The following is a 13869-nucleotide window of genomic DNA, read 5'->3' as shown; positions in this document are numbered from 1 at the left end:
AAGTTTCCATTTGGATCTTTCTTTGCTAACAGGATATCAACAGTGCTATGAGGCTTAGGCAAGTTCCTGTTGGTGCTGTGGTTTAAGAAAACCAGGTTGACTCTAGTGACAAGTATAGAACAGAGCACTCCTATGCCTTTAGAGGACAAAAAGCTTGTCTTCTTCCTCACACCTGGGAGAAGTGACAATTTTCAACAAATCCTGGAAGTCCAGAGAAGGATCTAGGTTTTGCTTTTCCCACTTCTCTCTCCGCTCCTGATGTACCCTGTCCAACATTAGTATTTAAACCAAGGAAAGCTAAGAAGCCCTACATTTTTTCCATGCTCTGCAGCACCTTTCTAAATTTTGCTTCACTGTAGCTTTGATGGTTTTGCCAACTGGAATCCTTGTTTATCTTGAGGCAATCTCAGAACATTTTCATAATGGCTTGTAAAAAATCATTAACCTGTTCATTGTTATCACCTTATCAAAAGATTATAATTTGGGGGCCATGATATACCTTAGTTTAGCTCAGCATAGCTGACTAGTTGAACAAATCCAGGTCAGGCACTTATTTACACTGCATGCTAGAAGGCTCTGATAAGGAGAACATCCCTAAGTCTTCCTCCCCAGATCTAATCATCTTGTTGTTCAACACCATGTCTCAACTTGCACTTTGCTCAAAAGTATTTGCTTTGCGGATCAGCTCCAACAAACTCCTGCAAATTGGGTGCAACACCTGGGATCTCCAGCTGCAGTTCAGGGCAGCAGTACAAAACTAAGCAGTCTGCCAGACCACGGGTAGAACTTGCTTTGCCTCCTCATTCCTGAGGACTGGGGATAAAATCTAAACTGACAATGATTTATTAGTTCAGGTTTTTTTTTTTTGAAAAGAGATACAAGCTTGATCGTACAGATGTGGAAAAAAAAGCAATTGTGTAAAAATTAAAGGAAAACAAGATAATATTGTCTCTGTTTTGTATCATCACTAAACAGTAGGTGTTCTTTACATAGGACTACAAGAATACATTTGTATTGGGGTATCTTCAGATGAGTTATTACTGAAGTGCCTGCTTTCTTATTTAGCTAGACTTTGTAGTCCCCTAGTAAAGGACAGTGGTATCTCCAGACATGCACTGTAACTTTGATAGAAAATAGGAGGTGATAGAGATCTCTGCACTTGTGTACAAACCCTACAGGAAGCCCAAATATTTTTCACTGGAGAAGCAGGCAAACTAAATCCTATCTTCTCTGAACAACAGTGCAAGGGCCAACAAAATGAGATATCAAAGTTGTATGACTTGGAAACACCCACGTTACGACTTGTTCTTCCACTGGCACTGAACGAAGGTGTTGCAGTTCGTCCTCTGTACAGTTCTGGCACCAAAGAGATCTCCTACAAGGCTGACTTTTTTTCCCCAGGGTTTCTTGGTTAGAAGTAGAGTCATCTCACAGCCTGGCTCCCTATTAAGCAAAGTGTAGAGCACCTTGCCAGACTATTTCCCTTTGTCAAGTAGGTTGGAAGTCTCCCAAAGTGTATTTTTGGGAATGGACTTCTGACGTCAGAAAGAAACTGGTTGCAAGATCACTGGCACTGTTCAAAGTGAGTAGGAAGCATTCCCACCTGTTGCACAGCCAAGGGTTTTGACCATGAAGAATGAGTCATGAATTGGTTTTGATCAACAAGTCAACTGTTATTGTTTCTATTTATCTGGCATCTGGGGCTTGCTAAAGCTCCTTACAAATACAAAGTACAGAACCTGAGAGACAGATTCTCACTTCTTTATTGAGTCTTCTGTGGGAGACATGCAGATGAGTGTCTGACCTGGATGATTGAGGAATGCTTCATCTCAAATAATGTATATAGCAGTCTGGGTTTTTGTACTTTACCAGCCACAACAGCATTTTGGGGGAGTGGAACAGGACACGCATCTGTACATTAGGAAATACAGTGGAGATCTGACATTCCTCCGCTTTGATGCCATTAATTTGGCACGAGGTGGTATGTTTCAGCATTTGCAACAGTCTAGAGAGGCTGCCTGAAATATATTTTTAAATCAATATTTTGCAACGACATGCTTGTGAATAGGGTATTAGGCAGGAAACCATCCTGACCTGACTTCTTAGATGACCCAGATAAGTTGATTTAATTAATTTCCTCACTCAGTTCTTGTTTTTCCCTGTCTCTGCCTTGCCTGCAGAGTTTCAAGTGATTTGGACTGCCCCTACCGTAGTGAGACCTTGATTGCAGCTGGGGCGTGAGTGTGGGTCAGGAAGAAAAATAATGCTATAAACTGTATCAGCTTGGATACACGCTACAGAACTGGTCCATAGTTCCTCATGCAGATCCCTCCTCGGGCTGCAGGATGGCAGATCCCTACTCAGGCTGCAGGATGCCCAGATGGAGGAGTTGTAAGTATGCTGTGAGGTGTGGGCCTCTGTCTGTCCTCATGGACAGAAATAAGATGTGGTTGATGGTGACTGGGGAGGAAGTGATACATGTGAGGGCAGGCCCAGTGGACATAAGTAGGGAGGGAAGGGCTGAGTGACAGGTACAAAGCCTTTGTCTTGTCTCTACCAGGCTACTCTCCCCTGCTGAAGGAATGAGAATTGCATCACCTGTATCTAAGCCATGTTTTGCTACTTCTACAAGGGTGCATAACTCTAGGGAGGTAATTCCTGTTGAGAGAGTGGTGAGAATATTGGAAGGTTAGTGGGGAGACATTTTAGATTGTATGCCCTATGTAACCGCACAAGAACATCACTTTCCTGAGCATGAGCTCAAAGCTCATGTTTTGCCATCTTTCAGGAAACCCCTGCATTTCCTTTTGGGTACAGTTTTTGGAACATGACTGAATCTGCTGCTCACTGCTCTTATTCCCATTTCAGCCCAGTACCTCTGGCCCTTGTGGTCTTTAAGGTAATTAAAGAGTATTAGACTAGAGCTATTATCCCCACCTCTGCACTGCAGGACAGATGCAGTCTGTGGCATTCCTTTCAGCTGCCCATGTTGGTGACCTACTGAAATTTGCCAGAGATCCATTTTTTGCCTGCATGCACTGTTGTTACCCTAAATAACCCTAAATTAGGTAAGCCCCTGTTTCTGATGCAGCTGAGAATTTTGTAATTCTCTCTTTTTTTGAGGAAGTTGTTATTACAATGTGACAAAGAACTGTGGGGAAAATACGTCCTCTGCTCCCTGGTGCATTTCACAAAGCTGTGCTTCAAATGCATGTGCAAGAATGTGTTACTAGTACTGAAGCATGTACTTTTTCTTAATTTTTATGTTACAATCCTTTCCTCCCTTCATATCCCACTTAAGATAATCTCTACCTTGCATTCTCTGTGTGAATCTTACACTAGCAAGATGTGGAAACTTGATATAACAGAGGATGGAACATGCAGTTTGTCTTTGAAGCTTGCAATTATGACATACAGAAAATCACAGGTGGAAACCTTTAAAGAAGTTTCTTGTGGAAATCAAGATCTGTGAAAAATGATGTGATTGGGTAAAGCTGTATCAGATTTTTAAAACAGAAATTTCATCTTTAATTTTGCAACCATCTCTGGCCCTTTCCACACTGCAAAAGCATAATATCCCCTAATAACACATTTGCTTGCCTTGCTTGAACTACTTCAATATAATGTCTGGTCCATTGATGCCACTGAGAGTTCTGCCTGTTATTTTCCTTTTAATATAAACACTGATCTCTGTGGCTAAAATGAAATGAGGCAGTGGACAAAAGATTAATTCTTCTTATGCAATGACACTGATAGTATTTAGAGACATGGCAAAGCGAGCACATTTTTCTGCAGGAATCTCTGAATCCCTTAGAGATAAGTGGTCACATTCACTCTGCAATTAACTGAATCTGCAAACATGTAGATGGCTGCCAAATAGATCCACAGGCTTTGGGCACTGAACTCCCTTAGAAATCCTGGCCTTAACTGGCTATTGCAGATAAACAATTAGCAAAATAAAGATGCTTTCCTGCTTTTGCTTACTCCCCTTTTCTTTCCGTGTTTGCTCAAACACATATATTGAGGAGTAAAAAGAAGTTATTTACTGAGAAGTTATTAATCTTAAATAGTAACTGCAAGTCACTGTTGTCATTAGTTGGAAATGAAGACCAGTAATTTATATGTGTCTTAAGGTTATTCCATTTACTAAATATGCAAAATAACTGTACGAACAAAATTGCTTGTGCAGGTGGAGAGCAGAGCCCTCTTCTGAAAGATGGAATCCCTAAACAGCATTTCAATAGATTGCTGTGATTTTCATTTAAACATTAGTTTTCTCTTTTAAGTTAAGCAAGCTTTAATTAAATAGCAAGTTCCATTTTACAGGTAGGCAATGCACGTTCAAGTTGAACTTGTTCTTGTTTACAGTGGAAGCCTGAACACTGTTTTCCTAAATGCGGCACAAACAATTATTTTTGCAGCTATATGTGGCTGGGACAAGTTATGGCACTTTAATTGTTACTAATTGATGCTTTTTCTTGGTAGTGCAGACAACTAGGGCAACTAGTAAATGAGCAGGGCAGCAAAATTGTCTCTCGTGCCTTACAAGTGATTGCTTCAAGGCAGGGCTTGCAACATGGTGGCTGGCACAATTATGAACAGCTATGCGGTTAACCAGGCCAAAAATGTCAAACTAATAACAAATCAAGGCAAACCCCTGATGAGGTAAGCCAGTAAGCACCCTGATTTTCAGCAGTACCATGTAACCCAAAATGCTCCTGCTTTTGATGGGATATACTGTGGGCTCAGCTTATCTGAAAATAGCATCAGTTCAGATTTCCAAACACATACCTGTGCTCTGGGTTTGGGATCTTTGTTTTGAGTCCTGTGTCTATAATTTCACCAGTGCTGATCTGCATGATGGGTTCCTGGGCCTGTTGCCAGACACACCTGCTTTCACCTCTTAAAAACTCCCTTTACTTTGAGATTTTCTCCACTGGTGCAGTGTTTTCTTCAGTACTTGTGTTCCAGCTCCCAGTGCGTGGAATACATGGTCAGGGCACTGTATCTGGCAGATGTCTAAAGCAAAGCAATGCCCCTACCCTGGTGAATTTACTGACATTTACTGACAGGTGTGACTGGCTCTTTTTCCTTCAGCAGTGGGTGGGTGGGGAGAGTACATTGGCTGCATAGTTGTGATGTATTATAAAGTATGCTAAAATTCAAAGCTGTACAGACATGCTGTTTAAGACTTGCAGTGTGTGTGTGAGACTTGTTTTTCCAATTACACGCAAGTCAGTCCAGCTGGAAAGAATGGGTAAAATTTTGCCCACATGAGGTTTGTACTTTTTTCTAGGTGCCTCGTAAAAATGCAAAGAGAGATATAGACAGGTGCATTGCAGAACAGCTGTGTGACTCACAGCAAAACTCAGTGCAGTGAGAACATGCCAATTGAATTGCTTCCGGCACTGTGCTTGAACAACCTGGTTGCTCCTTTTGTCTTCTTGATGAGCTTTGCAACATAATGTAAGTGTTAATAATTGACTGCAGGCTTTATAATTAGGCATTATGAGGTAGATCTACCTCCACCCAGAGAGGAGCTAAAAAAACATTATTATCAGGCAAAAGGTGCTCTTTCATTCTTGATTACATTTGTTGGTTTCTTACCAATTTCCAGCTATAAAATTAAGAGTGACCCAAATGATGAGCTAGTTCTGAAGCTTGTATGAATTTCTAGGAAAACATTGGATGCTTATCATAGTTGAAATGAACAAGTAGGGCCAGATTTTTCACAGCACTTTTTGCCAACATAAACATATACAGGTGAAGTAGCCAAATCCTTAGCACAGCTCAGCATCCATTTGTCTTCCTCACTTTGTGACTTACCAAACAGCAATGTTTACACCACCACTGAGTCCCTCTGCTGGCCTAGTTTTTACCGTCTGGTATTATTACATTTTGATGTAAGGAATCTTGACAACAACCAAACATATTATCCATGGAAATTCACAGAATACAACCAATATTCCTGAAGTGCAGAAATACCTGTACTTTAGGGTTTTCCTCCTTCTTTCACAGGAATTGAGAAAGTATAGGTGATCATTTTTACTGAAAGGGGACCTCACAAGTTGTTGCTTGCTCATCAGAAAAACCTCTTTATTATGTGAACAGTTCCTGTTTATAGTGAATAAGACTGTGTTGCTGTATAAATGTCCAAGTATAACTCATCTCCCATTCTTACAAAATAAAGCAGCGGCTGCGTGCACATTCGGCAGCCCTAGCACTGCTTTTGCTCTGTAACATTCCCTGCAGTCAAGCTGTGCATGCACTGGAGTTCTGTTTGTTTCCTTTTTCTATCATAATCTGCTTAATGTCATATTAAGAAATGAAGAGTACACGTCTAGTAATGGTGGACTGCAAACATGAAATTCACTGTGGATACCAGGAGGAGCGTCAAGCCCACAAGCAAAACACAACTGATGCAAGCACAATAGGCGACAAGTATGAGCCAGAGCCCTTTGCATTCCAAAGAGACTCCTCCTGGCTTGGTGTGGTTTTGGATCAAAACTAGGATATTATTCTGTGTAGCTACAAAGAGAAAAGAGAAATGAAGTAAGTGGATAAGGACAGGGGTCTGCTGAGGAAGGCTATCCAGCTGCAAAATGTGAAGTTGTGGATGCTGTACAAGAATCACTATATAATTTAAAAATTGTACTGAAAGTGTGGGGTTTTGGTTTTGTGTTGTTTTTGTTTTGTTAATATTTTTAACTGCTGGCAACTAAAATGGTGGCTCTACTAAAAACAGCATTCTGGAAGAAGGTGAATAGACTTATGCCTTGAGCCAATGCTTGTTATTGTCAGCATGAGCATACTGTATCGTCCATAAACATAAGGCATGCATATTAAAGGAGGGAATGTATTGCTAGAACCTGCTGTGCCATGCAATAAATTGCTATTAACCATCTCTTTTGGTATTAATAGTGTACCAGACACCCTGTTGTTCAGTAAGATAGGAGAAAGGCGAGTGAGACACTGCTATTGTAAGCTGGCATTGCTGCAGTGAAGTCAGTGCCATCTGATCTCAAAGATGGCACAGAGTGAGCACCAGATCTCCCCCGGCCCTCATTCTGGTGCAAAATGCAGCCAGTTGAATTTTTACAAAAAGGGAACTTCAGAACTTTCCACTATAAAAAATTTCTCTCCAGCAAAATTGTGGGCTTTGAATAATACAGAACTTATTTTGTCTGCAGTCCCATCCAGAAACATCAGGGTCCGGCAGAATGGGGGAGACCCTGTGCCTGGCCCTCAGAGGATATCGGCTGGCTGGAGAACAGCAAGCAGCATCACAGAGAGGTGTGCGATAGCCAGTGCAAGAACGTGACCGCATATGAGCTACACTGGTTTCTCTAGCAGCCCCCCTCAGCCGTATCTCCTGCGGTGCCCTGGACTCAAATAGCCATGGGGTGGGAGGACCATGCAGATGGGAAACCTTGCCCGTGCTGTCCTGGCCTCACCCTGACTGTTTGTTTGTTTCAGATATGGAGAAGAAACGAGCAGAAGCCCTCTTCAATGACAGTAAGTGAAGGCTTTTTAAGCCTGGGAAATTGCAGATTGTATTAATTAGCACTGATAGTCTATGAGCACTTTTCCTGGCCCTTAAAAGCCTTTTCTCATCCTCTTGTCTAATGAATGTGACCTTGTACTCCACACAGATGAGCCGTGTGTTTAGAAATCCTGCTCGGTCACAAGGAAGCCTTTTTTTATTCGTGTCTTCTGGGATACTAAGGAAAACTGGCTTGAAAATAGTGGTGATGGGGTAAAAATCCCTTCTAAAGTCTAAACATACTGCTGAGTGCCCTGGTCAGGTTTTTTTTGCAGTGAGATTTTCTTCCTGTTAAAAATAACAGCAATTCTGTGAGAAAAGAGCAAGTGCTGAGGGTTCTACAGAAATCCCCAGCACTGGGCAGAGAAGAGACACTCAGGTCCTGCTGCACAGGTGCCTATGGCACGCTTCTGCCTCCTGCAGTGCTGGTGTGGAAGGTGGAGGGTGCATCTTAAATGTAAAGCCTGCCATCTAGGAAACAGGACTTAGCCAGTGAGGGCTGAGCAAATGTTCAGGACTCTTGTTTATTTACTAGCCTGATCCAGTTGTTGTTGGTACCAGTGAGAGCTTCTACACTGTGTCTGCTTATTTGTGTATTTGGACATGCAGAGACAGGCTGTGCTCTTACACGAAATAACATAGTACGTAGTAAAGTTGAGTGAGTGGGGAGGACTTCCAATAAATAAAAAAAATTAATTGCTTGGACTGCTTTAATGTCAGGCACAACAGCTAGCTGAAAGGTGTACTATAATGTGCTAAAGGCAGGAGAGTCCTTATTGTGGATCTGAGTGCATTTTTATTTGAGCAGATGATAGTTAGAATCTTGTTTAGAGATTTAACAGTCATAAAAAGGCATCTTTGCTTACAAGTTGGGTTTCTTTTACCCTGGTAAGGTTTGATCAGTTCCTTAGCACCAGGCTTTCAAGTAATGGAGATTAAATAACGTCACTTTTTGGGTCCGTTTTAGGTGCTGGTGTTCTGGGGCACTGATGGAACTGTGAGTTTCTCCCTGTGTTTTGAACATAGACTGCTCAGGTGGTCGATAGGATTGTGCAGTTTTAGGACCAGTAATTGAGGATTACCAATAGCTTGCAAGGAGGGAAACATGCTAGTGCAGACAGTGTTATCAGTTATGGTATGTTCTCCAGTTTTCCTTTCACATGGAGGGTTTTGGACAAACAGATTTAGATTTCACTGGTTTCCTTCATTGTGGTTTTAAATCTTAGAACAGGGCAGACTCTACACTAAGCATGTGAGCTTCTCAATATTGTCTGACTTTTTTTTTTCCTCTCAAATTTAAGCTTTCACTCTGTTGTGTTATTGCTGCTGCTTTTGACTACGAGGTTCTGTTAACATAACCTTGTGCAGATCCTAGCAGGAAGGGGCAGAGGTTGCACTCTGCGTGGCTCCAGTGTTTCGCTTCTGAGGACTTCAAGGCCCATGGGGCTGGCAGCTCTACAGTGACATACTACCAGTTTCTGCTTTGTCCCCCTCTTGGTCACTGTTTGTGGAAGACAGGCAGTGCAATGGTTTGGATTGTGTTGTCACTATGCAAATAATTCTTAGCTCTGTCTCTTTTTCAATGAATTGGGATAGTCCTGTCTGTCAACTTTCCTAATGTCTAGCTGAAATCGGGGCCTGGATGAAAACTAGTGGGTCTTGGTCCAGGTAAGATGGATTTGATGTTGTTTGGATGGGAGAAGACAGCTGAAGCAGCTCTGTCCACTGAGGAAGTTTCTAAAGCTACAGGGGAGCTTCAGCTGCTCCTGAATATCCTGAGTTCAGTGGCTGAAACCATGGATATTTTACTTTCTCTCTGGGTTTGGAGGATAATACTTTCTGTCATGGATACACACCGTGACGGAAGTATCCATGCCTTTGTCATCTCTGGCTTCTATTAGTGTGATGCTCTTTGCCTGAAGTGCCTCTCCAGGTCCACTTGCAGCCTGCCGTTTGTGCAATGCGCATTTGCCTGTTTCCAGGTGACATCTTGCTGATGCAATCTGCGTGCATGTGTGGTAAAAAAAACATGGCTTGGATCATTCCCAGCTTCGATTTTGCCTCGTTCATGTTTTATGTTAATGACAAATTACCTGGGACATAAAAGTTGGCAATCCCTGTATTTGGGAATCGTTCTGGGTGCGTGGTGAAGGTTTCGCTTCCTGATTTGGGCTGCCCACACAGCTAAGTCTGAATGGTTGACCATCATGGCTTTCCATAATAGCCAGTTGTTCATTCAGGCTTCTAACAGAATGGGTTGTGCATGAGGATCTCTGATTTGGGAGGGCTGGTGGAAGGTACGTTTTCTCATTGATGTTAATACTGTTAGAGAATCGAGGTGTTGTGTAATTTTACATATGTTTTCCACAGCCATTGGCAGGCATATTTACTAAACAAGAATAGCTAACACACTCTTTCTCCTCTTTGACAGTCTGTGGGTTACGGCAGAATAGATCAGTCAAGTCAATGGCAAAATCATCATCATTGCGAATAGTCGGTGGATTGTCTTCTGCAGAGACTGGGGACTGGCCGTGGCAAGCAAGTTTGCAGTACAATAATATCCATCGCTGTGGTGCAACACTCATCAGCAATACGTGGCTTGTATCTGCAGCTCACTGCTTCAGAGAGTAAGTTCCCATCTTAGAGAGAATCTGCAGCAGAATGTGCCCCATGTGTACCAAGTTGTGTGGCTTTCCAGATTTACACCACATCTGTGACCCTTTCCAAGGGAACAATTTTCTCCCCTGGAGGAGAAAAGTCAGGGTTAAGCAGACCCATCTCTTGAATGTTTCAATGAGGAATCGAAGACTGACTCTCTGGAGCAGAACTGGCAGTTGTATGTGTGGAAATCAATAGCCATTTGGCATATTGAGCAAAGAAGTGCAGGAAAGGTAATGTGACTGAAATGGCAGAGTATTTGCTTTCTGTCACACTAAATGTTACTAAAGGTGCTCCTTTGTGTTACAGCTATGTTGCTGCCACTGCAGGCTGCTACTAGAAGTTATAATCCCACATTCCTACCCCTCTGTTCAGCCATAGCCATGCACTCCCAGCACTTTTTTGTTTCAAGCATGGCAATTGTGAAGCTGCAGCACATGTAAAATGGAACAGCTGATTGAACAGATTATTAGCATGCAAAAAGAGTAATGGAGATGAAAGAAGTTTCTAGCAGAAGAGCTTTTTGATTTGATTACATCCCGTGGCTGCACAATGGCTAGATCAGGGACAAGGAGCAGGGAACGAGTATGAGACCATGGTTGAGGAGGGAATGCAAGATTGCCGTCTTTTAGCAGCAGCCCACAATTACATGGGACACAGTGTTATGGAAAGTGATGGATGCCTTAACAATCTAGTAGGGAGCTGGCTTGAAGGACCTTTACAATAAAGGTTCTCACCAAGTTTGAAGTCCCAAGCACTTAGATATAAGCTAAATATTTACAGCACTCTTACCTTTTTCAGCATGAGTCACCCTCAGAAGTGGACTGCTACTTTTGGAGCTCTTTTGAAGCCAGCAAGCTTGAAACGATCAGTCAAGACTATTATTATTCATGAAAAGTACCGCTACCCAGAACACGATTATGACATTGCACTTGTGCAGCTCTCTAAACAAGTTGAGTTCACGAGTAGCATACACCGCGTTTGTCTGCCTGAGCCATTTCAGACTTTTCCATACAATATTTTTGCTGTCATCACAGGCTGGGGAGCGCTTACCAATGACGGTGAGTCCTGAGTCTACCAGGCGACCTGTACGTTACATAAACAGTGGCTCTGATCTGCTACTGAATGGAAACCAGTTTCTGTAGCCATATGTTGTATGGCAGCGAGCCTAACGCTTTGTCTATAAGCAATAGGTTTGTTTATTTCTTGTTCTAAAATTAGGCTGGACAAGGACAGAGCTACAGTCCCCTGAGGCAGAAAACAGTAGGAAGACTGTTCTCTTTTTCCAGCCTTTCTGTTTCATATTGTAAATTTTTAAGACAGATAGTCCAGCCATGCATGTGTTTATATAGCACCTAAAAAAACATTCTCCCAGCCCTAGCCAGAAGCTACAGATAACTCTGTGCGTTTTCAGGTCAATGTGCAGAGTGAGCTGCAGATGGTGACTTCCCCAAGCTCGCACTCTTATCAGGGCATGCTAACAGTAGATTTAGCAATGGAACCAAAATGTCTTCATTTGGTAGCAAAATGAATTGCTAGGTAATTTGTGTTCCATTGTATTATACGGAAAATGTATAAAATACATGCCTTTACACTTAAGGCACTACATACCATGCAATTGTTACTTCTCTCTTAATGGTACAGTTCCTAAGTGAGACTATGAGCATGTATATTTTCCTTAAGGGCCTAACCTAGACAGACCAATAAGCAAAACCTCCACATTAAATCAAGTCAAGCTGGTCCTCCGTAAGAGAACATTAAATGCTCTTCCTATATCTTCACCACTGCAAAGTAATTCTGTTGACAAATACCCAAACTGTATTTTCCCTCAGGTCCAACTCCAAATGCTCTTCAGGAAGCAACAGTGAAACTTATCGACTCAAAGACTTGCAACAGAAAAGAAGTGTACGATGGGGACATAACACCCAGGATGTTGTGTGCTGGATACTTGGAAGGAGGAGTAGATGCTTGTCAGGTAACTGTAGCTGAAAATTAGAAAGGAAAACTATTTTAATGCTGACTCCAATATCTGGTTGACCACATCTTAACTGACTGCATACTAGTCCTTTAAACAGGCTCCATTCAAACAGGAATCAAGTTGTAAAATGAAATAGCATTTACTACACGTCATTTAGCACATAAAACTTATACTATGAGAACTAAATTAGTATGATATACAGAATTTAAACCTTTCATAGCATGAAATGAAATTGTTATTCTGTAACTCAGAATAGCTGCTACAAGCCCATTTCCTTCTCATAATTTCTTGTGTGTGAAATCTAACAAACAATATGCTTGCAAAAGAATATGACAAGACATTGACAGCCATACTATGTGCTAAAATACTAAATATGAGCTAAAAATTAAATGTCTCAAGTAGCCAAGACAACACATCTCTATAGTTGGGACAGAAGAAGTTTAAGAATGGAGTAGTTAAGTTGCCAGCAAAAATGCAGTATCACTCATTGAAATTTAAGTCTGGACTAGACCAGGCTCATAACAAATCTGTTATGATATGATCTTTGGTAACAAATGTGGATCAGTGACAGAAAGCTGTCTGAAACAAAGATAACTATAAAGAAGCTAAGTGTAAATGGTATGGTCAGGACACACACATGGTGCAGGTTTGCAAATGTTGCAAGGAAATGCTTATGTTCAAACAAAAATATTTCCGTAATGATAACTTTTAAAAAGGTAGTTTCTATTTATGTTATTTACAAAGAATGTACTCCTAAGTGCTGGTTCAAAGCAGACTCTTCCCAGAATCGCAGTCCTACAGATTTATGCCGAAAGCAAAACTCCCTGCAGAATAAGTCTGGGAGGCTCAGTTCCTCTGTTCTGTCTGGCTCAGCAATGAAGAGACCTGAACAGAAGGGTGCAACTGCTGTTTATTTCAGTAAAGCTTTTTGGTGAAAGATGGGGAATTTGGTCTGTTGTGTGAGGATTGCCTTTCAGCCTGTAAAGTTTCCAGTTTAACTATTATTACCATGTTATGCTATTACCAGTATCTGAATTCAGCCTTTGAAAGTGGCTAACATCTTCACTAGATATTGTTTAATTAGAAGACCAAGTTCCTGACGAAATCTTTTTGAAATGTTATTGCTGCAAGTGACTAAAAGAATTAATTGAAAGGATAGTTGTTACTGTAAAAAAAAAAAAAAATTCCTGTTGGTGTAGATTGCTGTCTGTATTTATGTTTCCCTACTTTGTATGAGGAGAAAGGCAAGGCAGATGGGAAGCAGTGATTCACAAAACAGAAAAGAAGCTTCTTTTTTTTTTTTCCCCTCTAAAACCACAGAGACAGATCAGGAGGTTCCATCGTAAACAGGAAAAAGCCACAGACTTCTGACTCAAGTTTCAGAAACAGCCTGGATTCTGCATAAATGGCACCTCTTGAAAAACTGCTTGCTTTCTTCTCTTACTGGACACGCCCTCCTATCTATGGATAGAATTAGATTTTCTGTTCTAATCAATTAATTCTTTTTTTTCCCCTCCTCTTTCTCTAGGGGGACTCTGGGGGACCACTGGTTACTCCAGACTCTAGACTGATGTGGTACCTCGTGGGAATAGTGAGCTGGGGAGACGAATGTGCCAAACCAAATAAACCTGGAGTTTACACACGAGTGACTTATTTCCGTGACTGGATTACCTCAAAAACTGGCATCTAA

The 13869-nt window shown here is 41.6% G+C and overlaps 1 protein-coding gene across 1 annotated transcript in view; it reads left to right on the top strand.

Annotated features, from left to right (window-relative positions):
• The window catches only part of LOC104329210 (transmembrane protease serine 11E-like), a 41138-nt gene extending 27269 nt beyond the window's left edge, over nucleotides 1-13869 (top strand). The window contains exons 6-10 of the mRNA XM_075420104.1: nucleotides 7477-7515; nucleotides 9975-10170; nucleotides 11003-11262; nucleotides 12034-12176; nucleotides 13708-13869. Of these exons, the coding sequence (XP_075276219.1) occupies nucleotides 7477-7515; nucleotides 9975-10170; nucleotides 11003-11262; nucleotides 12034-12176; nucleotides 13708-13869 (800 nt within the window). The remainder of the gene's footprint in view (nucleotides 1-7476; nucleotides 7516-9974; nucleotides 10171-11002; nucleotides 11263-12033; nucleotides 12177-13707) is intronic.

Source organism: Opisthocomus hoazin, chromosome 5 (genome assembly GCF_030867145.1).
Source record: "Opisthocomus hoazin isolate bOpiHoa1 chromosome 5, bOpiHoa1.hap1, whole genome shotgun sequence".
NCBI lineage: Eukaryota > Metazoa > Chordata > Aves > Opisthocomiformes > Opisthocomidae > Opisthocomus > Opisthocomus hoazin.
Note: the sequence above shows the minus strand (reverse complement) of the source record. Positions and strands in the feature narration are given on the sequence as shown.